This window comes from Squalius cephalus (assembly GCF_949319135.1).
Source record: "Squalius cephalus genome assembly, chromosome: 4".
In the NCBI taxonomy this organism is placed as follows: domain Eukaryota; kingdom Metazoa; phylum Chordata; class Actinopteri; order Cypriniformes; family Leuciscidae; genus Squalius; species Squalius cephalus.
The window spans coordinates 40,803,090-40,830,623 of NC_137125.1; the positions used below are offsets into that span (position 1 = coordinate 40,803,090).

The following is a 27,534-nucleotide window of genomic DNA, read 5'->3' on the forward strand; positions in this document are numbered from 1 at the left end:
GTTGCTGGATTATATTACTTATTGATATTTGTTCAATGTCCAAGTATGCATACGTTGTATAAATAGTTGATGCTGATTATAAAATATAATATTTAATTAGATATTATATTACACTAATATAATCAGAAATAGTTGTGAATTCAGGAGAAACAATCATAATGGTTTTGTTTTAGCATTTTTTTTTTATATAATTTCTTTTCTAGTTATATTATATTGTATTATATTATATTATTTTAAAATTGTTTATTTTATTAGAAATTATAATAGATTACACTAATATGATCAGAAATAGTTGTGAATTCAGCGGAATCGTAACAATCGTAGAAGTTTTTATAATTTGAGTAATTTCTTTTATGATATATGAGATGATATGATACATTTTGCATTAAATGAGCTGATGTGGAATATTATTTTACATTTGATTACATTATAATACAATATAAGTAATAGTTTTGAATTCAGTTGAAACAATCGTAATAGAATTATGATATTGCGATGTAGTGTATATTGGATTGCGACGTGTATCATAAGGTATACCTTGTATTTAATAGTTCATGGGAGTGTGTTTGTATTTGTAGTGAAGTGTCTGGGTCAGTGTGGCTTTGTTATTGTAATGCGATCTGTAAGTTCGTCACAGGCGATTGTTTCATTACTTTTGTCCTGTATACGTGTGTATCAGAGCCCGTAATGGTCTCATAGCTCTCGCTTTAGGCAGAACAAGAGCTCTGCGAAGTCACATTAACAAGATGGCTGACCCAACATTACACATTACTTTCTGATACTTGCAGCCATAAACTTCAAGCAGCACTATTGACTGATGGTGCAAAAGGCAAAGCTATAAAGGGTAATTGGCAAAAAAAGGGATACCATATGGTCTAGATCATAGCAGTTGTTAATCCAATCCAAATAGTTATCTGTTCTGCTTGTGTGTGCGTTTGGACAAGTCTGTTAGCGCTGTAGCGTGTGCGATAATACAAGTATTAATGACGAAAGCATCTGCCTCTTAAAGTGCTTTACAAAGAACACAGGTTTCGCACAAATGCGTTCGCAAAAAAAAACAAAAAAACATGTTTGCGCTTCTGAGAGTTTTCTCATCATTTGTGTTCCAGCCTGCGCCTACAAATGAGTTCTGCACAACTTAAAAAAGAAAATGGAAATAGCTGCAGCTATGCTGACATTTTTGCTCAATTACACTAATGAGAGCATTAGGAGCATGTGCATTTGTGGCTCCGCCAGCCAGAACTCTGAAATGGAGCTTGTTCACGCCTGAGCAGGGAGGTTCAGAGAAAGCCGTCTTAACTGCGGAGCTGACAGCAAGATGCTCGCTAGGTGTAGCGTTTGGCCATCGCTTTTCTTTCTCTTTATAGCTTTTCTTGAACACATTCTTGTGCCAGAATGTGGCTGAAATTTGGCCATCCTGTGCTTTTCCAACTCTTTAAAAGTGATGGAGTTAGCTTCCGTACATTTGCCTCTGTGGCTTTTCTGAACTTCCAACGGGCTGCTAATGGCTTTGTTTGTCATGATTTAGACACGTTAGCATGGCCTGTGCCAGCACAATTGGGAGGTGAGCCATGTGCCGGGCTGCTCGATTCACCCCTGCTGCATGCCAGCGAGGTGCCCGACGATATCCGAGCTTCTTGCGCACAAGACTTGCGCCGTCTGCCAGCGCGACACGCAAAACCTGGCACCGGATGCGTCTTGCGCCATGGGCCTGGGGCCTAAGCTCTTGATGTTTATGTTCAGTGGGAGTAGCGTGGGATTTGAGCTTGCGCAGGTGTACGGCAAGCCAAGTTTGTGTTCATACGGAGTTTTGCTGTCTTAAAATGGAGAATAGTTTAAGCATGACCTCTTTCTGGCGTTGCCTATGCATCAAGTGCATCTCTTTCATTTCCCAGAACCCTCTGGGATGCTGGCTTAGATTTACAGCTGTATTAATCTACTCTATGTATCCAGCGCTCTTTTGGCATCAGTGCTCGCATCTAGAAATGAAGCTGCTGCCGCTCGGTGTGCTGTCACCTGAGCTGATTTAGCAGGTGCTAACCTCCATCAGCCAGGAAATGTCAGGCTGGCCTGGCTGCGTTTGTGTGCCGCTTCCTTCAGGGCAATGCATGCTGATTAGAGCATGTGCCTTTCAGACCGTTCTGAAATATGACCCGCTTCAGAGACGTGGCTCGTGTCAGCGTACCTGTTCCTTTGGTGCACTTTCAGTTAATTAGCATGTCACAGGTGAATGTAAACAAAACTAGTACTTGAATGCATACTACCCTGTTAGTAACATGTTTTGTTTTTTGTGTTTTTTCCTCAAAGGCGGTGGGTTTTGAATGATTTTGACACTTTTATCGACTGGTACTATGAGTTTCCTCTCTGAACTTTTAGAGACGGGTAATGCTGATGCAAGGATGCACCAGATATGTCTTCCATTGTCCCTCCAGGATTGCCGGAGGAAGCCCATTCTCACTGCTTTAGGCAAAGAGACTAACAAAAACGTCTTAAGCAGAAGTTATAGTGTCTGTCGATCATCAGAAGCATAGTTAGTTCGCTCGGCGGCCATCTTGGCAGCACTACTGGGAGCTTTTTTCTCTTTGGCAAATATGCATAAAGCAGAGCTGAGTGGGGAAAGACCAAAATCTCCAAAACTGTTACGATTAAATAACATCAAATCAAAAGATTTATACGAATTTCAATTGCATCACAAAAAAAGCCCTGCAGAACACAGCAAATGCATAACTACTATATTTTTATAACCACATTAAGATTTCCGCAGCTGCATTCTCAGCGAAAAAAAACTTGGCAAAAATTTTACCTTTAGGGGTTTCTGCATGGGGGTTAAACGTATTTACCTATAAAATAGTTATACCTTAAGGTTACATATTACTACTATAATGGCGCTTTTCCATTACCAGTACCAGCTCGACTCGGCTCGCTTTTCGCTCCGTTTTCCATTGCAGATAGTACCTCCACAATAGTACCTGGTCGTCATAACGACGCCGCAGGAAACTGCCGTGACTTAATCTTCTACGCGAGGCACCCGCTACCCACACACACAGGACAATGGAGGAAATCGAGTGTATGCTGTTTTTGGATGTTTTTGTTTTTGCTGTTTTTTATTCAGGATACTCCGTCTGGCGCGTGCAATGATGACGCAGTGAATAGTGATGATTCTCTCTGACCAATCAGCAGTCTGCCGTGTTTTCACGTCACATTTTAGTATCGCCTCACCTCGCCGGAGGTGGTACGAAAAAAAGTACCTGGAAGCAGGTAAAGGTACAACTTTTACACAGTGGAAAACCAAACAAAGCCGAGCCGAGGCGAGCTGGTACTGTGTAGTGGAAAAGCGCCATAAAGTACAGTACTAATAGACACCTTTTAGGATAGATAAAGTAAAAAGTTGTCCTTTTAAAGGCTAATTCACACTGCATTGACAGACGTCAACCAACGGCAATAGACGCATTCTTTTAGTTTTGTAGGATCAGTATGTTACACCTGTTGGCATCTGTTGCCATTGGTTCATGCTTGTTCATGTTCAGTGGTTTGTTGGGTCGTGGAATGTACGAAAAGTGACGCACATGCTGTAATCTGGTGATTTACAATCTGTTGGTACAGTGTAAGTTAGCCTTAAGAATGTTCTAGCCCAGTGACAAACTGTTGTACCTCTAAAGGTAGCGTTTAATACATTTTTGTGTGTGAGGTTGTAGGTCATGTAACATTGCCATGTGCAGTATATTACAGTACAGTGTTTCGACTCCTAGTTCACTGATGTTGATTGAATATTGTCCTGACTTTACAAAAGATTCGACTTTTGAATGACAGAAGCATAAAATGAGTTTTGCTGCACTCAGCATGTTGTCCTGATGAACACTTTCTCTGTTGGTCACAGTCTCCATTTTACATTGTTCTATGTGTTTTTATGGTCCTGTCCATCAGAAACAGTGTTTTTACAGAGCCTTGCTGATAAGACTTTACAAAGATGCGAGTACTCCTTTGTGTTTCTCAAACAATCTTATTTAGAGTCCGTTTTCATTTTGTTGTCTCTAGCTCTATTTTTCAAAAAGCATTTATGTAGGTCTATAAAAAAACAGAGACTGCCTGCCTGCCTGCTCATAAAACCATCTGAGAATTGTATAACTGCTCCCACTGTTTCTTAATATATTTGATTTGAATCCATCACCTTGAATACCGCGTTTGCATTTAAGCAATTATGCACAGTTCAATAGCTTCCTAAATGGTGACAATAAATAAAAGAAATAAGATTGTAGCTTTTAAAGAACTGCAAATCCCATGATGCACCAGACTGGTTAATATGCGTTCAATGCATTCTCATTTTTCTGTTTTTAAAACCGGTCTTTTGCAACAAATATTAACGTAATATGCAAGTGCTATAGATAGCAATCCAAATGGCTTTTCTCACTTTCTACCCCCTCTTTCTCTCTTCATCTTTTCTTTTTGCTGGAAGCCATGTGCTTATGCCACTTTAACATAGTGAATCAGAGGGGGTCTGATAACTGCTGTCTTGGGCATCCTCGTTGTTTAATTTTTCCCTTTTGAAGTCGTAGGAGCTGTTTGTCAGACATCGGAAAAAAGTGCAAAGTGCACCAAATGGAGTCGTTTTGCTGCAGTGCTTGCGCTCGACCCAGCATCCTGCATCTGAAGCACATGCCCTCTGGGTTGTGTTTTAAACATGTCGAGGATGGAGGGGGGCACAGTTCTTCCTCGCACTGCTGCCATTTGCGTGAAGTTATAATGGAAAAGGCTGGAACAGCTACTTCCCAAAACCCATATGACACCAGAGGCATGTGAAATGGCACAGAAGAGATGCAAATGTGCCACGGAGAGGGGACTATAAACCTCAGATAGATCTCTACTTTAAACACTCACCAAGGGATGTACTAGTGTGTGCATGCTGACAGTTTTACTACCTGCTTTGTCTATTGAGAACCCTTGCTCTGTGTTTTTGGTCTTCAGGCGCGTATACTGATTTTATGACTATCTTTATGCGATGTGAGTATTGTTTGTCCAAAGAGTTACTTGATTTGCGACTGTTTGAAGATATAGAGCATCTACACCTTTGTGTTTCCTCCATTTTAAGTGCCTAGGTCGCTTCAGTATGCCAGCACAGAGGTTAACAAATGGTGAGACAGAATCTGTGCATCGGCCATTAACCACAGACAGTGGCATCTGAATTAATGACGGGTGACTTGGTACCCCAGCACTGCTCTTTCCTGTGTTTACTTCATGGGTAATTGGACCCTTTTTTCCCCCTTTATGGACGAGGATACGGATAGAACACAAAACCTTACAAAACGGTGATTAACTGTGCTGTCTTTCATTTAGGGGCCCTCGGTGGCCGTCATAAAGCCTCTACTTTTATTTTCGTCCAGAACCGAGGCCCAGACAGAAGTGCAGCCAGTTAACATCTGTTCAGGAGCACTCCTGGGACTGCCAACGAGAAGGTCAGACAATGACAAACGCTCTGTTAGGTTTTGTAAAAGGGCTGTTTGGCAAATAATGTAAGAAATACACAAATATTCTCATATAAACCACAGCAGACTAAGTAGTTAGCATGTGCGAGGCAGATTATAAATACACACGGATTGTCAGAAATTACAAGTAGTGCCAGTTATGTTCCTGTAGCTCAACTAGGAGGATGTTGGCAATACCAAGGTCATGAGTTTGATTCCCAGGAAATGCATAGTTAGATAAAAAATGTATCTGAAATGGAACTAATACGTATTTGAATCAAATTTATAAAGAAAATGGATTGTATATTATCTATTGACAAGGCATTTGGTAGATTTTGGAGCTGATTCAAAGAGGAACTGTCACTACTGTTCACTATAAATACTTTAGCTCGGATAGGGTTGGGAATTGTGAACTTGTTCCATTTCATAAACAACATTGCAATTGAATCTACGACCATGTGATTCTTGAACTGATTCTTGTGAACCAATTATTTTTAGTGAATCAATAGCATTTAGCATGATCAGAGTAGTCCAGCCAAACTAATGACTCAAAGCTTCAAATGTACTGTTTTTAATTAAAAAAAAATTTTTTTTACTTCAAATGTAAGATTTTAAAAAATGAATTAAAGAAATAAATGTTTTCTTTTTTAAAATATATACTCTATAGTTATTGGATTGCAGTATCTAAAAAGAATTGAATTGATCAGTGTATTATTAAATAAATAAAAAATTCTGTATTTTATTTCTAGCGTCTTTTGTTAAAAGCACTAAAAAATTGTTGATGGACCTGGAATCATTAAGAATAATTAGAACCAAAATTCAGTTCTTTACAATTCCCATTTTTAGCCAAGTAGAGCTTGGTTGTAGAAACAAAATGGCCTGATATCAGCCATTTGAGCAGCCTAGGCAGTATAGCAGTCTATCACTTTTAATTACCCTAATAAATAAAACGCATCTTTTATGTGTGGGGGACAGAAATCAACTGTTAATGACCCCTTTAAGCACAAGAAATGAAGACATACAGCAGATATTCTCACCATCAACACCACCATAATAAAGTCATACCCTCCCTGCATGGTATGAGCCAGGTTTCTGACCTCATTTCAGGGTTGTCCATCACTGGCCCCACTATCTACATTCCATCTGTAGTTTATTAATGCCCCTACCCACTTTTTACACCTCCACTGGTACAGCCCAGTCATTACAGCCGTAACCTTCCTCTCTTCGGCTGTAGCTGGCAGTCGTGCCTCATGTTTTCACTCTAAAACCCTTCTCTTTCATACTGCTGCACAATTGCTCTTTCTAGTCCTATGCTGTCTAAATCTCAATCTTATTTGATTCACATGCTTGTTTTTATGCAATATTTAGCCAAAATGTGTTGCCTTGTAATTGATATGTTGAAAATGCTTGTGCCGACCTAAACCCCCCACTTCTGGGGTGTCATTTCTTAATAGCATCTCCTCTATTATTCCCTCTTGTGTTTGAACAGATATATTATTGTAAACGTCTGCCTCGTGAGCCACACTGCAGCCTAGTTTGGTGAATGCGGGTCACTTTCTCTCACTAGTGGGCTGAAGAGCATGAAGGGTTCTCAAACCCTTCGGCAGAATGTGCCCTCTTCCTTTATTCTCTTTCTCTGCTCTTATATGCTACTTGCACAAGGATCCACTTCAGTCCTGTACAATACTCCATTAAAATCAGACTGGCAATTATAGTTCTGACTTTCGGCCGCATAAGCGGCAGCTCACTGGCTATAATTGCAGTTTTTAAAGTTATTGCGGCAACAGCGGCTTTGTTTGTGAAGACACCAGAACAAGAGTTATAAGCTGTGAAATATGTTCTGATAATATGATGCTCTACCTGAATATATTTATATAAAAAAACGAAAAAACTGAATTTTTATTTATTTATTTTTTTTACTTTTCATACCCTTGATAAATTTGCAGATGTTTTAGTGGTCCGATTTTGGGGCGGGCTTAACTGTTTGGTCAAATGATGGAAAGCAAGACTGTTTGGGAGACTTGTTTGAAAAAAATAAATAATAATTATTGATTCCATTTCATGCCCTAAGTGGTGCTGAAATTACACTTCAACTTTAAGTTCTGTTTAAGTAGAAATCTCTGGCTATTGTTTCTGTGTTTTTGCGTTTATTCGCTATGTGAAGGTATTGACACGGGTGTTATTTTAATGTGGCATCAGTTCAAGTTCGAACGAATACTAGATTTATGTTGAGATGGCTATGTAATTATTTTACCTATCCATACACTTGCCAACAATTTCCCCAAACTACCACTAAATCGAGGCCTGTGGTGTAAACGTATCCTTCACCCCTTTGACAAACAGTCAAAATTACTCATAAAGACACTGAATACAGAAATACTGCTCCCATTGACTTTCTTTTTTTAAAGCGCAGATACAAACAGTGTGAGGCCGGTCTTAACTGGGGCGCTGCACAGCCTAAAGCAGCAATCTTTTTTGTTGTGTGTGTGTGTGTGTGTGTGTGTGTGCTTGTTTTTTCTAGGTGTACAGTGAGTACTGAGTCTCACTGTGAAAAGATGTAGCAACTTTTTGAAGGGTGTGTATCTATGTGAGCTGGATCAATTATCATGTAATCAGCTTTAATCTCCCAGACAGCCTGCATGCACTCAGCCAATATACCCTGCAATGCAAACATATATTATATTTTATTACCCTCTAATATGCCATCAATTTGTGGCCTAATTTTTTTTATATCATTCATTATTTCTTAGTCTTTGCATTTCAATTAACCAAGATAGAAAGCAGTGGCTGACATTCAAACAAGCCATGCCATACAAGTGAGAGGTACGCAATGAGCCTGTGCAATATGTCATGATGCACCTCTTTTGAGCATACAAAAGCTGCTTGACTTATGACGCCTCACTGCCCATTTGTGTGATGTCAATGTCTAATGCATTGGCTCATAAATGTGTAGGAAATCAGTAGTGATACAATAATAATAAAAAAAAAATTTGGGTTAAAAATAAATGGATTCTTCCCTCACAATATTTTTTTCAATTTGCTTAATCAACCGCTTTTGACCAGACCACTCTAAAGTGCTATAAGCAAAGGCAGGCTAGCTTTTTTTTTGTTTTGTTTTTTGTGCAGACCTCAGTCTCGTTTAATGTCTTTTGAAACCACCTGCAGTCAGAAATTGTCCAAATAACAACGTGCATCAACTTCACTATACACTATAATGTTTACCTGACACTAATGGCAGAACTTGGGTAATACCTTAAGGCAGTGAATTTTTATTTTATTTTATTTTTAACCAGCCATCTCTTGTGACATAAAATAGCAGTTCACCAATAAATTATATAAGCTCAGTTTAGCCACTGCAGTGCTGGAAAGCATACAAAGGAAAAAGAAAAAGAAAGAAAAGCAGCCTCTGCCCAGCCTTTTAGACTTGAGCGGCACCCAGCACTCTGAGGGTTAAAGCAGAACTGCAGTGAGCCCTACTGCAGTGTCTAAAGCATTTGGCTGATCGCAACAGTACATCAAGAGAGGGGGAAAAAAAAATCTAAATGGTTCTCTTTTTTTCTTCTTCCAAAAATCCTTTTATTGCATTTGTAACATTTGGCACAGTACAAATTCATGGTGCTTTTACAAGATAAACCTGCAAAGATCAACATTGACCTTTTTCTTTTCTGTTTTTTAAAGAAAGACTTCTCAGTATAAATGTTTTTTTTTTGTTGTTGTATTTTTCACTGCATTCTCTGTAGTATTTAGAAATCACACAGAATGCCCTTTTTAAACAAGACTACCCTCATTTCTTAAATTCAGTACAGCATCTTAAAACAACTCATTTTTTAAATAGGAGTTATAAGTTAGAAAATAGTTTCAATTTCTTATTTTTAATATAATCTGCTTTTCTATTACCAGCCCATGGTAGTTTCAGTTTTTCCATATATATTTATTTATAAGCATGTACAACAAGAATCAGTCTTTAGGAATTGCACTCTGTACAAAAAAAAAAGTAGTTCCTGTCTTTTTTCTCTTTTGTGCATTCTATTGCATGTTTTTATGCTGGGGTGAGGGTGGGCTTTTAAGGGAGAGAGGAGAGGGTCATTTTGACTGAGGTTCTGATTTGTTGGGGGCAGATTATATCTGAGTCTCTTGTACTTTCTCCTTGGTGTGAGTTTTTATGACAAGGGCCTCAGGAATAGCAGTGGGCAAGGTTCGAGGCAGAGAATTTCCAATGCTGTTACTTTCTGTCCATTTGGCACCATGGCCTGGTGGCTTGTAAGTGTTGTATTTGGGCTTCATGGTGCTGTAGTCGATCTTATGTGGGTTGTAGTCCACCTTGTGAGGACTGTAATCCATTTTGGACTTGTGGGGGCTGTAGTCACAACTGACATATTCCGCTTTGAGGGGGCTGTACTCTGCCTTGAAAGCACTGTAGTCAGGTTTGAAAAGGCTACAGTCTGTCTTGAAGGGGCTGTAATCGGATTTGAGTTTGGGCATACTATAGTCAGTTTTCGATTTCGGAACACCATACTCTGGTTTGAACGGACTGAAGTCTGGTTTAGGAGTATAAGATTTGTAGTCAGGTTTGTGAGTACTATATCCAGATTTGTAGGGACTCTGCTCAGGTTTTTTGTGTATGTGGTAATCCGGCAATGACTTGTGTGAATAGTCCGTCAGTTTATGAGAGCTGTATTCCAGAGTAGGTTGGTACATATAGTCTGTTTTAGGTTTGTAGGTGTTGTAGTCTGACTTGTGTTTGTGGATGCTGAAATCTTGCTTGGGCTTATGGGTACTGTATTCTAGTTTTGGTTTGTAGCTGAAGTCAGATTTGTGGGTGTTGTAGTCCAGTTTGTAAATACTGTTATGATCCCTTATCTCTGGGAGAGTCAGTGCCCCCTCCCCTGCTATATTGGCAGCAGATGCTGGTGGTGGCAATTCTTCCTCTACCGGAATAATTTCCACAGTTCTGGCTGCAGCCACCGTGCTCCTCTGCTGATGCCGCTTTCGTAGTTTATAAAATACAATTAGCATGATTGCTGCTAGCAAGGTTACTGCCACAAAACAACCTATAATGATCTTTGTTGTCTTCATCACCTCATCCAGACTGGTACTGGCTGGGTTGGGCGGCTTTCCTGTTGTCACTTTTGAGCCAGGTACAACAGATGGGCGACTTGGGGGAGTGTCAGTGCTCTGGAGCAGGACTGTAGGCGTTGAGATAAAAACCGGCTGAAAGACGGATGGTGAGGCCGTGGTAGTGGTGCTGGCGCTTGCTGTGGTTGTGGTGGTTTTAGGCTTGGGCATTTCAGATGTGGGGTTCAGTACCTCCACTGTGACTGTGGTGAAGTAACTGAGGTTAGATGTGTTGAGTTCAGCCGCACTTACATTTAAATAGGCCGAAGCGTTGGAATTTCCGGCCGCATTGGACACCATGCAGGTATACATACCCGTGTCACCTGCTAGCACATTTGAAAAGTTAAGAGTCCCATCATTTAACACGGTTATCCGTGGGTGGCTTGATGCATGAGTTAGAACAGTCCCGTTTGGTAGGAGCCATCGCACGGCAGACATTGCTGCTGTTCGACATCGCAATTCTGCCACACGTTCAGCAGAAATATTCAGATCTCTCGGGGCATCAGCAATGAAAGGGGCAGAGCACTGCATTGCCCCGGTGTCACCCCTGTCCAGCTCAACCAACTGGCGGCCTCTCATGTGTGCAGGGGAGTGACAACGCCCACAGCATGTCGAGTTGGTAGGGATATACTCGCGTAGCCAACGTGCTAGCCAGAGTGAGTCACAGCCGCAGTTCCAGGGGTTATGGTGGAGGTGAAGTTCCACCAGGTACTTCAGTGGGGTAAAGAGAGCATGGGGCAGTGAGCTTAGATTGTTATGGGCCAAATTCAATTCCACCAATGAGGCCAGGTCATCAAATGCGTTTCGCTCAATTAGCCCTATTTGAGAGTTCATGATCCATAACTTTTTGAGTGATGACAGTCCTCTAAATGAACCTGGTTTGATCTCAGGAAAGAGGTTCTCTGAGATTTCCAGCTCCTCCAGCCCAACCAGAGGCGTCAGGTTGGGCATCTCTCCTCGAATGTTGCACATCCCCAGGTTGAGGTACTTGAGGTTGACTAGACCCTCAAAGGCCCCATCTGAGATATACTCCAGTTTCCTCAGTTCACCCAGATCCAATCTCATTAGAGATGGCACTCTGTTAAATGCGTACGATGGGATGCTTTCAATGGGGTTATTCCTCAGCCACAGCTCTCGCAGCTTGGACAGATACTCAAATGCCCCACTTGGCACCACTGTCAGCCTGTTATCAAATAGTTCCAGTGTATTGAGATTAGTCAGCCCACTGAAGGCTCCCACTTCAATCTGTCTAATGGCGTTGCGACCAAGCTGCAATACCTCCAGGTGATGGAGGTTGCGGAAAGAGTCGGCCTGCACAGCCTCGATGGCGTTCTCCATCAGGTTTAGGTGCCGGGTGTTACTGGGTATTCCTGGTGGCACACGAGAGAGCCCACGCCTGGTGCACACCACCTTGCTGAGCTGGTTGTTGCAGGAGCAATCAGTCGGGCAGCCCTGGGGCCCTGCCGCGGCCGCCACCTCCACGCACACTTGAACCATGAGGAACAGGACACAGAGCAGGGCGGCTTTCCTGGCTCGACGCACAGCTACCCGCCCCAGGAGACTCATGATGTGGCACATTCATAATTCAGCATCGTCTGGGGGGGCGTGGGGTGATGATGGAGGTTGGGGAGAAGGGGGTAGTAAGTGGGGGGAAGGGGAGGGGTTCACCTCTGACTAATGAAGCCCTACCCTGGGTTAAACAAAACTCTAGATTGTTTTTCCATTTACTGAACTGGAGGCTAAACGTTCAGTGACAAGTACTCGAGAAAAGAGGGAGAAGTGAAAAGCCAAGGTATAATGAATTAAATAAAACAGGGGACTATATTTTATGTATAAAAATGGTTTGAAAGGCTCAACACCTACCTCAAAGGTTTTATACGTCCAATTTTTGCAATCACAAAATTGATTTTTTCCTCATTCTTATATTCCCAGGATAAGCAAAGCCTTCTCTTTTTTCATTTGTCAGAAAACAAGAGATGAATGCCAAAATGGCCCCTAATAAATCCACAGAGGAGCATCCGAGAAGATGTGTAGTGGCTCTGCAGGGCCTCAGAGCTTTAGGCAAGAGTACCAATCCAGTTTGGCTCCTATAGAAGCGTTCGCTCTTGCACTATCCACAGATGCTTGTCCTTGGATACCTCCGCTTGACGCTGCTACTAAATGCCTGTGTCTCCATAGAGGACCGCTCACACATGCTAAACCAGTGTAGGGGGAGGAAAAAAAGGGAGGGGTAGTTAGAGGGGGGAAAGAGAGAGGAATAAGAATGAGAAATCCAGTCTTTTCAAATGTTTGTCTATGCTTTTGTTTAAAGAATAATAAAAGTGCCCCTCGAATGTTCCCACTCACTTTACTTTGTCCGTCTCCCTTTCTCTCAGTATGTTTTGTCCGCTCGATTTGTCAGCACCTTGTCCAGCTGAAAAGATAGTGACACTGCGGTCATTAGCGCATTTCTTTCCTTAAGTAGCTCCGGGTTCGATCTTCATACACGTGCTATCACACAGCGAAGGCTTCAGGGTTCTTTCTACACACTTCCCAATTATCCTTATAATTTTCTGTAAGAAGTTGATGATGAGAGTCCAGGGAAGGTGTAAAGAGATGCATCAGTGCAGAGACGGCTCCGTAAGAAGGCTCGTTCACTGGAGAGAGATCGCTCTCTCTCTGCCTCGTTCTCCTTCGCTCTCTACTGCTTTCGAGCGTGCTCTCTCTCTCCCTGGAATGAGAGAAAAAGGAGTGTGTTTCTCCCCCCTCTCTGTGACGTTGTGTTGATCAGAGAAGTATCCGTATAGCGCTGCAGTACTCTGAGCTCAGTGCAGAGTTGAAGCTCTCAGCTTTGTCAGCGGCACAGCTGTCCGGCTCAAGCTGGTGGACGAGCGCTGAGGCAAGGGAAAAGTGGCTCCCCATACCAACATCTTTCCTTGCTCCCTCCCTCCTTTCTTTCCTTTTTATTTTTAACCTCGCCGGTACCGGGTTAGTCCTTCCTGCTGCTGTGCACCGATGTTTTTCGCTGTGTTCTGTGGTGCAGTAGCAGGCACCCGGGACGCAGGCTTACTTGCCTGCTCTTCTTTTTGTCCTTCAATGAAAACGTGAATGTACTGCTGACGCATCACACTCCAAGCAGTGCATTGGTTTGATGCATTGGTTTTAGTACGTTAGCTCATCCGTATCCGCCCCCCTCTCTCTCTCTCTCTCTCTCTCTCTCTCTCTCTCTCTCTCTCTCTCTCTCTCTCTCTCTCTCTCTCTCTCTCTCGCTCTCGCTCTCTCTTGCGCTCTCTCTCTCTCTCTCTTGCGCGCTCTCGCGCTCTTTCTCTCTCTCTCTCATATCTTTCCTCTCCCTCCCTCTCTTCCCCATATTTGTCCCTCTCTCCCCGTCTTTTTCCCTCTCTCTTCAAGGTTCCCGTATTTTGTAGATCTGTTTAGAGTTGTCTGCAGTCTGCCAGTGAACTGCTGCGATTTGGAGATGGTTACTTCTTTCCACAGATAAACAGTCCAATTGATGAATGATTTTAGTCTGTCCTCCACACTCCCTGCTGGGACTCTCTTAATGCCTTTCAACCCTCAACATATTCCCCCCTCACCCCTTGTCTGTCTTCTCTTGAGTTGATGCAGTGAGGTGGAGTGATTTGTGTGGTCTGATCCTACACTTGGTCAGTGAGACTTCTCTGATGACTGAACCTTGTGGGAGCGAGTGTCGCTACTGGTCGACCGGTGTTCTTAGTCCACAGGAAATCATGGGAGGGGTGCTGGACAGCTCAGCATGTGTGCTGCCAAAGGCTATTGCTCTCTTCAGATGGATTAAGCCTCCTCTAGATGCTGTAGAGGGAGTCTCTGTACTGTGCAAAGCTGGGCCTGTGTTGAGGACACATTCTCACTTTCTCCCTCTCTTTTATCCTCCCTTCCAAGATTAAAATATCTCCTCTGTCATGCACTGGGAGCTAAGATGGTCCCCTCACGAAGAGAATATTGGCTTACCATTTTAAACCATTTCCTCTATGGAGAGAGCTATTAAGCACTTCTTTTTTTAGCCAATCATTCTTTCATACCTTTGGCATGTTGGCTTTTGGTCAGTTAGCCAGCAGGTGAAATGTACTTTTAAAGAGGTGCTTTCAGGAAGGTTTCATCTCATGCTTGTAACAGCAGATGTCATAGAATTGAACAGCAGTGTTAAACAGCACGGCACCCCGGGCAACCGATGGCTGGCATTTTGACACACCACTGTGTATTTGTGACAGTGAGACTGTGTTTGTGAATGTCTTTGTGAATGACACCCATAGCTTGTGGTAATGCCTGAATATGAAGTAGGACACATTAAGGGATTGGTGACCCGTTTGCATAAAGTGAAAAGTGTCTGGGGACATTATTCAAACGTGTACACACGTGATCCACATGCTAACCCTCTTGTGAATTATGACCAATGTGTGTTAGAGTGTGTAATGTATGTTTGTTTGTGTCTGTGAACTACACACCTCTGAGTGTGAGACTGGGTGGCCGTTGGCAGGCCTCCACCATCATTTGGGCCATTCCACTCTCTCTCTGTGACGTTGACCCAGAACACCATTCGTATAGTGGGGACGCCCAACCCCCAACCCCTCAAACTCCAGGCCTTCTGGAATGATCTTATGCAGGCGGAGAGGGCCCAGCTTGCCAGCTCAACCTGCCCTAGGCTGAGGGACGCAGGGAGAGGTCTGCTCGGTATCAGCACCAGCGACCCAGTTTGACGGGTTGGGTCTTGTCAGTAAGTGGGCGAGTAAGGGCAGGATGGCAGCCTCAGGGTTTGCCAGTCTATCTGGGATATAGGGTCTGCTGCATGTAGGTCAGCCTGCTTCCCTCGTCCAATTCGCTGGAGAGGACCAATACCATCCCAGCGATATTTGCGCTTACTGTACTATGAGAGCAGTGCATATAGTCTTTCAAAGCATGTGTATAGAAGTTGGGAAAAGGTGGGAAACGTTTTACATAGTTTATTGAATAGTTTATTGAAAAAATCATCTACATTTAACCCACAATTTGAAAATAAGTTGCACAGAAAAGTATGACCTGTTTTCATTGTTTGATTTCATTGTTTGAAGTGCCCTAAAGACACTTTTGTTGTTGTTGTTGTTATTACAATTATAATTATTATTATTATTATTATGAAACTACAAAAAAAAAAAAAGTTTTCTTTTTAATCTTTACTCTTCAAGTTTTAGCCAATATGTGCTGGTGGTGTTTCAGAAGAGAAATAGTTTCCACAATTGACTCCAAACTCTGGTATGGAACATGCACTGTTCATTTTCTAATCCAGTCTTAATGGATACACATTGTTCGGCACTACATTCAGAATTACCACATTTTGGTATTAAAAAGGTGTTGCAAATATATTTTGATACTGACTTTGAAACTTGTAACACATTCTTTTTGATTCCACACCTGCCCCTTTTTTCCAGTATATTAAATGAATGCGGTGTCCACAGGCCATTGAGGAAGCTGACATAGGAACTATATGAAGCTGACACTCTGAACTCGCTACTTTATTTTTCAATGTACTGTATGACTGTTGCACTCGAGTCTCGCGTCTTTTGCAGCGTCTCGTGCATAACACGTAGTTCTAAAAACGCCGCATTCAAGTTAAAATAAGTTCAACTTTTAAAAGACGTGTCTCGAGACCATTTGCTTTTTCAAAGTAAAATTGCTTTGTGTGAACCAGCCCTAAGAAGCAGAAATTGCCAAATAAGTATTTCCATAATGTCTAGACCTTATAGATGCAAATATAGCTGTACCTTAATTCCAAGTAAGATAACCATGTCATGTGAAACTAAACAAGATACCACACATATTAGACAAGATACCACACTGAGCAGAAAACGTAAACAACAAATAGCATGTCTAGCCCACAAATAGTTGTACATTTGTCAGAGTAGAAGTAAACTAAATGTCTGGTCTGAATAGAATATATAAATATGAGGATAAGTGTATGATATAAAAAGATGCAATAGACAAAATACATTAATGGATCAATACAAGAATAATGTTTGAAAGGATTTACCATAAAAGAATAATCATAATAATCATACACATATTTTTTTCTTTTTCTTATACGCCACGTTTAACAAGACTTCATCTTTAATATGAATGAGTATGAATGACTAATTTTTACTTTTAAGTTGCATTTGTTCTTTGTCATTTGTTTTAAGTTGAGATTTGCACACGAGTTAACTATAATCTGCAAACATTAAACTTTGCTAAAATTAAATGTCTTAACTGGAAGTGTTCTGTTAACTTGGCTAAACTATTATTACTAAAACCAACACTGAAACTAAATATATAAGAATCTAAATGTATATAAAAAACTAAATAGAAATGTTCAAAAAAAAAAAAAAAAAAAAAAAACTAACAAAACCATTAATGAAACTAACTAAAACTAAACTGAAATTTATAGGAAATTTGAAAATTATATTAAAATAAAAACTATTTTAAAAATGGAAACCTATAATAACCTTGCTGCCCATACCAGTTGAACAAACTTCAAGCTTTTTTCAATATTTGAAGCCTAGGACAGGTGGAAACTGTCATTTCATCTAACACTTTTGACCTTGAGTGGGGTATGGTGACCAGAGACTTTCATTTTCATTTCAATTTCTAGGAATTTATTCTAAAAGAGATTAGTCATCACACCAACATGGACTCTCTGTCCACTATCATCCACATCATATTGTCCAACTGTGAACAGCTGTTAGAAAACACATGCAACAAGATTGAGTTTTATCTATCATTTCACTTTGCTATCATCATGACTTTCCCCGTTTCATCCTCTCTCATCACTTTCTATCCGTTAGTTTTTTCCTTTTCTTTTTTCTCTGTGGTCTCTTTCCTTCTCACAATCCCCGTACTCTGTTTTAACCATCTGTAATATTTGTGGGCCAGTGGATGTTTAATGATATTTGCCTTGATTGTTTTTCCTGTGATGGATTGGTTGAGCTCAAGACAATTCACTCCAAAGGGATGGAGAGAGTGTCGTCCCTCCTGCTCCAGCACTCTTTTAATGGCTATTGTTTGCAAACTAATGACCTTCATTAAACCTCTCTATGTGTATTAGAATGTTCCAGCTCAGATTAAACACTGGTCGAGATCACCCAAAAATTTAAATTCTAGTAATTTACTCGCTCTATTTTTGTCCCAAGCCCATGTGACTTTCTTTCAAAGAGTACAAAAGGAGAAATTTTGAAGACTTGTCCTGATTGAAATTGCAAGGTTGACTGAAGCTTTCAAACTTCAAATAAGGAGGCAATAGCACTACAAAAAGTGGTCCATATGCTATAAATATTCTTAACCATACATCAGCTTTGTATGAGAAACTCTCAGCTCTCTTTTGCACATTCTTTAGATAAGTACAAATGTTTGAATTGTGAATGATCATTCTCAGTTGCAGTGGTTAAGTCTTAAAAGCAGCAGGCATTGGCCAGTCACCCTGCTGTAAATGAATATAATTTTCTCCCTAAATTTCACTTTTCCGTAGCAATTTTCTTGACCGATTTTGTCAATAATAATGACATTTTCAGATTAGCATCTTGTTTTGCTCCAAACCTATCTTCACTGACATACTTCTGTGGGTATATGGAAGGTACCACACATCAAAATGACTGACTGACTTCTTTTAATGAGATATACACAGCTGAGTTCTTTTTTTTTTTTTTTTTTTTGTTCTCTGGTGGTTCTTTGGTCCTGATATAGAGTATTCATTAGTAGAGGAGGATGAAAACCCTGAGTCCTTAACTGCATATTAAATGGCCTTTTTTTAACATACACACTGAAATGGAGGATTCACTGAAGGGTAAAACAATGTCATTATTGAGTGCCAAACTGTGTTGTTCCTTAAAACACAATATGTGGTGTAGATAAAGATCATTTAAGGACACAGGCACACTAGACTGAATGATTGACGCATAGGAATGAATAAAATATGTTTTGAAGAAATTATGCAGGAATACGGCAAATTGAATTTCCAAAAGTGCACCAAGAAATATAGCTACTTCTGAATGCAACAAATGAATATTTTCTCAACTTTTTTACATGGAGTGTCACCTTAACAAACTTTGTTTCCCATTTACACCCTTCCATCCTCAGCTGTACAAACAGTATGACAAAGTTCACAACCCAGCCTTTTGAGGAACGTAAAAAGGGCATTTAAAATAATTTTCAAACAGGACAGGGATTTGCATTGGGATTTGCATTGTGGCCCGGCTTGCTTAGCATTCTAGAACACTCAGTGCTCATTTCCTCTGAGCTGTCATGCCACCCAGCATGTAAAAGCTTCTTTCTGAGTCTGTCTGTGGCTCTGTGTATATAATACTTCTAAGGCTATCAAGTCATTCATGCAATTTTGAGACAGCCTCCTCTATGCTAGCCAGCTAGATAATGCTACCTTGGTGACAAATAAGCAGAATTCACAACTCTAGCATTCAGTGCAGAAACCTTCAGTTAGAGAATAGCAAATGTTAAGTTTGATTCAATTTCACTCTCATTGTCAAGTCTTCTGGCAAAAAAAAATAAAAAAATAAAAAGTTTATATGAGGTCACCAAAAGGCCATCTCGGCTTCATCGTCAGCGAGATATCAACCATCGCCGCTGCCAGAAGCTCAGAGGCTCTGAGGAACAAGATTTTGGCATAATATTTCACAAGGGTTTTTATATTGGGGTACATAATGGAGCCTAATATATTCCAATGGCACCATTAAGCTGTAGAGTTACAGGAAGATTGAGGTCTGTTAGATTTAAATGAACAATATGCCCACAGCCTTTTCTAGACATGAGGGAGAGAAAGGTGCACAGACCTACAGGCAGAGGTAATAAGAGTCTGGCAATCTAATGCATTGGAAATTATATCCACTCAGAAAAGGCAAATCAAGGTGAGTTTTTTTTTTTTTTTTTTTTTACAGTATTAGAAAATATGGATCATCCATAGAAAGACTTGCTATGCCATGCTAGCTTTGTGTATCCCGCAGTCAAAGTTTCCTTCACACTTAGTGGCACCCCTCATATTAGCATCTGAATTTCTGATGTATAGATGCCTGTATAGATGATAAGTTTTTTAGCTAGGGTCTAATTTTTCCCCTTCATTCAAGCTAACAGTGTGTCCGAATTCGATTAGAAAATATGCTAATGCTAGGTTTAGCTGTTGCTAGCTGATTTTTCCTATACGGTTTCAAACATCAGCTCTGTGTAGCAGCACAGCTGCACCGTTGCTAAGATAAGGGGAGGGGGACCGTGGGTTGTGGAGAAAGCTAAAGGGGTCCTGGGGAATATGATGGAAAACTCTAGAATAAATCCCCTTAAACTGTGGGTTGTGACCTTTCTTAAATGTGTTTTGTGTTGCGGTGGAGTATGGGATTTCCCAGAGGTGACTGCCTGCTGTATGTAGGGAACACATTCAAAGCCCAGCTCAAAACAGTGGCCACTCTTTGCTCCGGCTAGAGTTGAGCCTTGTTCTCAAAACCTTTCAACAATGAAGACGTGGAGAGTGAGTGATTGATGACATGGTGCGAGGCTGATGTCCCTCCTGTTTTTCCATGTAAAGCCCTGCTAATACAAGTAAATATGTTATAGACCTTATTCTTAAAATCCTCTTTATATATGCATGTGTGCTTGTTTTATTTATTTATTTTCTGATAACCAGGCACACAGATTTAAAAATCCATGCGTGGGCTGATCTTTGCCAAACAGTGGGATAGAAATGAATAATAATTCTTCAAAACTGATAAAATCTTTTTTTTCTCCACAACATTAAAGTTGCCTGTGACTACAGATGGAGTACTAATTTATTAAATTTGTCAGGGGAAAGGCCAATCATAGTGCTCATAGTGTTGTCCCTGATGTATTCCTTTGTTCAACTTACTAATGTTGTATTAAATATGTCCACATAATATAAAAATTATTTTCTGTAATACAAACAGTCTAGCACAACAAATTGTAAATTAAAACAATTGTATCTTTTATAATATTATATAATTATAAGTTTCATTTTATTGTTACATTAATGTAAAATACTGGTAAATAAAGCTAAATGTTTAGAAACATTATAAACCTTATTGTATATATATATATATATATTTATTTATAATATATATATATATTAGGGCTGTGAAAAGATTAATCACGATTAATCGCATCCAAAATAAAAGTTTGTGTTTACATAATATATGTGTTTGTACTTGGTATAATTATTTTGTATATATAAATACACACACATGCATGTATATATTTAAGAAATATTTGCATACATATACTGTATATATTTATATATAATTTATAGTATATATAAGTATAATTTTTTTATATATAAATAACACAGTTTTTCTTAAATATATACATGCATGTGTGTGTATTTATATATACAAATTTAATTATACACAGTACACACATATATTATTTAAACACAAACTTTTATTTTGGATGCGATTAATCGCGATTTTATATATATATATATATATATATATATATATATATATATATATATATATATATATATATATATATATATATATATATATATATATATATATATATATATATATATATATATATAATATATATCACTTCACAACAAATCCTTTTAATTTAATGGTATTCAGAACAGGACAAGAATGAAAAATAAAAGTCTCTAAATACTGTAAATGCCAAGCAAAAACTAATTAATTTAAAGCTAAACTAAAACAGAAACCAGCAGTGGGGTCATGTAGCCTTCCTCTCATTCAACACGAATCCAAATGTTACCATAATCACGATGTATTTTGATGCTAAACTATTATTATGTAAACTAGGCTTTGTAATTCATTAGCGTTCCGATATTGACGTAAAACAATCTTTTGCGCAAAAAATTGTGGTGCTCATGCTGAATGGCACAGATTGCACTACAGACTGTTTAAATTAAGCAGAGTAACTTTTTTATATGTTTGGTTGACTACTTTATTTTGAGAATGAACCGGCTGTGATGTCGAGTTAGCAATGATAGAAGTGATATGTTGTGTGTGTGTGCATGAGGTGCCTGTGCAATCGCTTGAATTGTTTCTTTATTACAGCAGAAATAACTTAAAATACTCTGTCATTTATGGTCATACAGATAAGAGTAAAGGTCCTTGCACACTGAGTCCGAAATTTTTGCATGCGTTTTTTCGTATTCGTGATTCGGTGGCTCTGAAATGTCAAAACACCATTCAAAATGCTTGCTACGGATGCGAAAAACGCAGAAAATCGAACCTGATCCGAATTTTTTTATGACGGACGAAAGTTTCGGAGGCAGTGTGCAAGCGTGATTAACATAACGTGAGGTCGTATTTATTTTTTAACGTGCGAAAATTTCGGATGTGAATTTTAATCATGGCCTTAAGACATCATTAGAATCTGTAAAGGGTTTACCTTTATTTGTGTAAACTCACAATAGCCCCGTTTACATGCACACTTTTTAGCTATTCTGATTGAGATCGTTCTGATTGACGGATTCCGGTTGACTGTTTACATGGGATGTTATCTAAACCGATCAGGTGTTTACATGTGCTGACGCTTCCAATCGAAATCATTTTGTGACATGCGCACACAGCTTGTCTGCCGGATCTGGAAGCTCATTATTTCCCACGTTTTCAATCCTGTCAAGATGCATCACTTAATCGTCGCGTTAGTTGTACGTTAGGCATTAACCGCGTTTCCAATGTCGGGCCAGTGCGATCCAGGGCTTTAAACGGGCCTTGCCAGGCTAATAGCCTCGTGCCAGTAACGTTCGCACCATGCCCAAAATATGCTGCGTTTCCACTGCGCAGTGGAGCCAGAAGCTCCACAGAGCTTCACTAAAACGCCCGTAACACGCCTCTCTGGAACAACGTCACACTAACCCATCATTTCACCAATAAAATGGAAGTTTTATCAGAAAACTAATCAGAAAGAAATCACTGGAAACAGCGTGATCGCAAAACAAGAGCTACAGTTGAGGTGTTGACATGGAGCATTTTCATTCTGATTGGACTTTTAAACTGGTTATAATCGGAATACAATGCTACATGTAAACGGGGCTAATGAAAATAAAGAAAACAAACAGGATGCCACTTTCTGCGTCTGTTTCTTTTCCGTGAAATTGTTTGTGGAGCGTGTCACAAAAAGGAACAGAAACGAATTAACCGAGTTTTTTTTATTTTTTTATTTAGTTAATCTGTTAATCTGAAATATATTTCGCATATATATGCTTTTTTTTTCTCCGTTCACAGAAGCGCTGCAGGTGCATGACGACAATGTGTGAATCCTCATGTTGTTTTGCTGCTTTTTGCATATGTAAAACAGATTTAATTGTTAATGGCTCACAGACAGTTTTTTTATTTTTCATTTAATTAATTAACCAGCTGTGGTTGTCAGTTAGGGATGTATATACATTTGGTTAGTAGGGCTTTTTTGACATGTAGTTCTTCACTGCTCTTGTGTGGTTTCTGCATTATATAGTGCTTTTAAGAGAAGCTTGTTTTAAAATTGAGATGCTCTCGCTGAGAGCCAGATCAGTGTCCTTCATGCCCCAGCCCTGAGTGGCATGCTGTTTTTATTTTAGTTTTTTTTCTTCAAGCATATAGGGACGTAGGCTTCACTCACCCTGAGCTATGGAGCAACATGGTTTTCAATATTTTATGATGAAACGTATGAGCCCCTGGCCCACACTCTCAGACACGTGTGCTGTCATACAACATCATGTTTGTCTAAAGGGATCCCTACTACAGGAAATTCCTGCATAATTCCTGTTAATGTCATTCTAGTCTTATTTGATTACTAGGGTAAAGTGAGTTAATGTGTTTAAACTAAGAACTATGCACAGTTTTGTCAGGTGACTGTTTAGAAAGTCCCCATAATACAGCTTTTTTTTTTTTTTTTTTACTAAAACAGCTAGGGGGAAAAAACTTGAGGGAAAGTAGGATTGTTTGGGTTAAATGGTGTCAACTAAATAGCTCTCTCTTCTAGTTGTAGTAATAATAAAAGTTAATTTAATTATTTTTATTACATTTTATTATGCATTAGCATACCTCTTCCTGCTGGTCTTGCATTTTCTCTTCCTTTTTCAGATGAATTTCACAGTCCCAAATGCAGGTCATCCCAACTTGGATCTCTCTGTGGTGAAAGCCTTGTCTGCAGGCAGTGCGTGTTCTCTCTCTTCTTCAACCTTCGACTAAGAAACAGACAGAACATCAGACAGGAAAAGGGAACACTGAAATGAGGGAAGAAAGGGAGGGGGTTTCGAGAGGGGTGTAAGTGAGGGAGTAAAAGAGTAAACTCCAATCATTCCCAAAGCTGCTGACGACAGGGCCTACGTCACTTCATATCTCTCTGACTTGCACACACACTTATTCTCCCTCATGCACCACACAAGCGTAGCTCTATGCCCTCCAGCTGAAAGGTTTATATAAGACCCTTTTTGGACCTGAGAGAGAATAGCATGAAACTAGAGCATATTACCTCACTGTCTTACCAGCGGCAGGTACAAAGTTGCAGTTGATTCCACGTTGAGCAATTATGAGGTATCAATTTAACTATTCTTCAATATGCTGAGAGTACAGGTGATGATTGCAACTTTTCGACATTAAAAATACCTCCTATCCCAGCATAATATGCAGAGACGGCTATAAGAGCCATTTTGTGAGGTTGCTACCTCTCCTCAAACTATAGATTTAAAAATTAGCCCAGGACAAACTGATGAAAAGGGAAAAAACGCCCACGTTTTACCTGTCAAGCCTGTCTGGGTGTTAATGCTTAGGATTCAGGGCTTCTTTTCTTATCGTAATTTTAAATAATATGTCTTTATGCAGTTGTCAGAATCCAGGGAGCCATGTAATTACCAGTTTCTTACATGTCTAAAAGCAGCTTCAAATACTGGTTTTGCCCCCATCTAGTAGTTTGAGATTTAGACTTGTCTTTTGTTAAAGATAAGCTATTTTTGAAAAACACTAGCTGTTTCCAACCACCTGTTTTTTATGCACATTTTGAGATATTGCACAAAAAAACCTATAAAATGGCAAAATGTGCATCAATTCTAAAAATGCACATCAAAATCTTATGCGCTCAATTGAGTCTGATACACTTTTTATGGAAACACATTTACCGACTAAATTACCTCCAAGAACTCTTACACGACTGCATTCCCAAACAGCAGGCATCCGCCTCCGACAGCAAGATAACTTTATTGCATTTCGTCTGCGCACTCTGAGGCGCAAGTAGTTTATTATAGGCCTATTCGAAATTATTATATGCTGGGGCTTCTCCTACTGCAGCAACTTCCATTTTTCTTAGTGATATTTAGCTCCAGTTTATCAGGAAGTGACGATTTTGTTCTCTTTGGCTCACTGGATGGAAACGGTGCTTTATTCGCAAATGTTTAATGGGATATTCCAATTTTGGATGGAAACATAGCTACTGTTGAAAAGTGGATCGGACCGAGCACCAAAACGCACTTGTAGCAAATCAGCAGTAAGGGGGCGTATATCCGAGAAGCTTTCCAGCGCTGGAGAGACCTTAAGGAACGGGAAGGCTTGATAATGGATGTCGTGGTTGCTTTATTTCTTCTCTACATGGTTTTCCTGTTTTACGGAACTAAGATATGCTGTCTTTTTCTTGAATATACTTGTCATCTTTGCTTGTTTGTTCATTTGCATTGTTATTATAATCCTTGAACATCTAAACCTCTTCCACCACCCATTTCAAGCATCGGCTCGCAAAGTGTGTCTGAAAAGTGAGATAACATACTACTAATGTTTTTTCTTTTGGTTACCCTTTTAGTGATCGCCATCACTCGTTAATCTTGTCACATTTGTAATGTATTAGTTACTTGGACAAATTTCTTTCACTTATTAATGACATCAAACCTATGAGTTTTATATTTAGTCCAGAAACATACTAATACTTTGCAATGAATCAAAACCTAGAGGCAAAGGCTTGACCAGTGTGTTGCAGGCATGTGGTCTTGTTCTACATAGTTGAAATTCATTCTTGAAAAGGAATTCAAGGACATCTTGCAGTGTGACGTTGGTTGTCTTTTTCAGGCTGAAGCTGCTGTTCTGCGTAATTAGAAATGGGCCTTCATGCAACTACACATTCAAAAACATTTTCCCTATTAATATTAAAATAAATATTTTAGTGCATATAGATTTAAAAATTAGCCAGTTTTTAGCCAGTTCTAATTTTTTAAAGGTAAGCTATTTTTGAAAAACACTAGCTATGTTTCCAACCACCTGTTTTTATGCGCATTTTGAGATATTGCACAAAAAAAAAACTGAGTAAAAACACCAAAATATGCATAAATTCTAAAAATGCACATCAAAATCTTATGCGCTCAATTGAATCTGATAAACTTTTTATCCAATAAGAAAACATGCGCATAAACATTGTGCTTAAAAACATTTATTTCAGTTGGACTATAGTGTTAATTAGCCTTTTTTACGTCAATCAAATGCTTTAGACTGAAAGTTTTTGCAAATTTTGATGAACAATAATTATACTGTAATTGGCCTTAGTATTGTACTCATGACCTAAAAGACAGATGCCATTTGACGTCTTTTTAATCCTTCAAATATTACATTTTGTTTTCATGTTAAGCAGTGGTCACATTAGGAAAATGGTGAAATCTAGCTAGGAAAAAAAAAAAGGTTCAGTGTCAATTCTGTAGCGATTTTATGAAGCGCAAAAAATAATCTGCTGTATCTCAATTAACTGGAAATGTAAACATACTTAGTCACTTCTTTATATAGATTGTAAATTTGGATTTCAGTTGTCTTGGTTATTGTGGTTTGTGATTTGAAGAAAGAAAGCAGCTGTGAAAGTAGCGTGTTACAGGAAATGAACAATGAAAGGTTGGTCACGTCTTCAGCACACATCAGTAACCCGCGATTGCATAAACCTTGATAACGTTGGCGCAATGTTACATAACAGCAACCACTCAGCGCTTCTTCTGCTTACCAATAAGCACACTCTCTCTCAAAGCCGCTGGCATAAATGCTGACGGGGCCTTCACTTCACGGATGATTTTTCACCAGCACAGCTTCTGCTTTAGATGTCTGCTCGGACCTAAGTTTGCAACAGACTCCTTACTCGACCCCTTCCCACTCGTTTTCTCTCTCATCCTCCTCCTGTTTCGCACTTTCCCATCCTTTGCAGCCCGTGCACGTTTCTTAGAAGATTTTGAAGTAATTAGAAGTAATTTTGACTCAATCTTGGTTAAGCCCTTTTTTCTACTGGAAAACAAAGTATGGCTGTGTAACTGACTCTTGTTCTTTCAGCTTCTTCATACACTTCATTGTATATCAGTATTGAATCTGTCTCTTTTCTCTCCCCTGCCCTTCTTTGACTTTATCTGCTCCTTTTTCCCTGATTTGAGAGTCAGAATGTGTCTATGTTCAGGCAGACTGCCTCTTTCTGGCTGATTAGCAGCATCTGTGCTTCCCGGAGTCTTAAGGGGGGCAAAAATAGAGGGGATTTAAGAGAAAAGAGTGAACCGTTTCTCCTTCAACGCTCTTTCTATAGCTTCTTTCTCATTGTGAAGCTGTTGGAGGCACAGCCTTAATTTTGACAGTCAATCGTTTAGACCGTTTCATGGAGAGTTTAAGGATTTTTGTTTTTTGCTGCCCAAACTTGTAATGACTGACAGGTTGTTCTCGGGACTTTGTAGCTGTTGTGACTGTCGTTTTGTCATTTCTTGCTGCATTCTAATGTGCCCTCAGTATTTTGAGGTCTGCTCTAGAAGTATAATCAGGTACTTAACTGCAGACACAATTCGTTGATCATATATTGAAAGTGTACACTAACGTTGTGCTTATTTAGCATTAGTGAGGCAGTATCAATGTTCTGAGAACATTTTCAAAACTTTATGGGATTTTTCCCCTCATAAATTCCAGGGGAAATTCAAAATGCCCAGTTTAACTGACAATGCATTAGCATTATAAATGTTTTATTAAAACAACTATGTTTTGCT

At 39.6% G+C, this 27,534-nt stretch overlaps 2 protein-coding genes across 3 annotated transcripts in view; one reads left to right on the forward strand and one right to left on the reverse strand.

Moving 5' to 3' along the window:
* Positions 1-27,534, forward strand: part of snd1 (staphylococcal nuclease and tudor domain containing 1) — a 164,349-nt gene that overhangs the window by 70,094 nt on the left and 66,721 nt on the right. The gene's annotated exons all lie outside the window — the stretch shown is intronic.
* lrrc4.1 (leucine rich repeat containing 4.1) lies at positions 9,571-13,743 on the reverse strand. Its single transcript, XM_079869440.1, has 2 exons — positions 12,921-13,743; positions 9,571-12,769 (listed from the first exon to the last, which is right to left on the reverse strand). The coding sequence occupies exon 2, from the start codon at positions 12,150-12,152 to the stop codon at positions 9,579-9,581; it is 2,574 nt and encodes an 857-aa protein (XP_079725566.1). The 5' UTR covers positions 12,153-12,769; positions 12,921-13,743; the 3' UTR covers positions 9,571-9,578.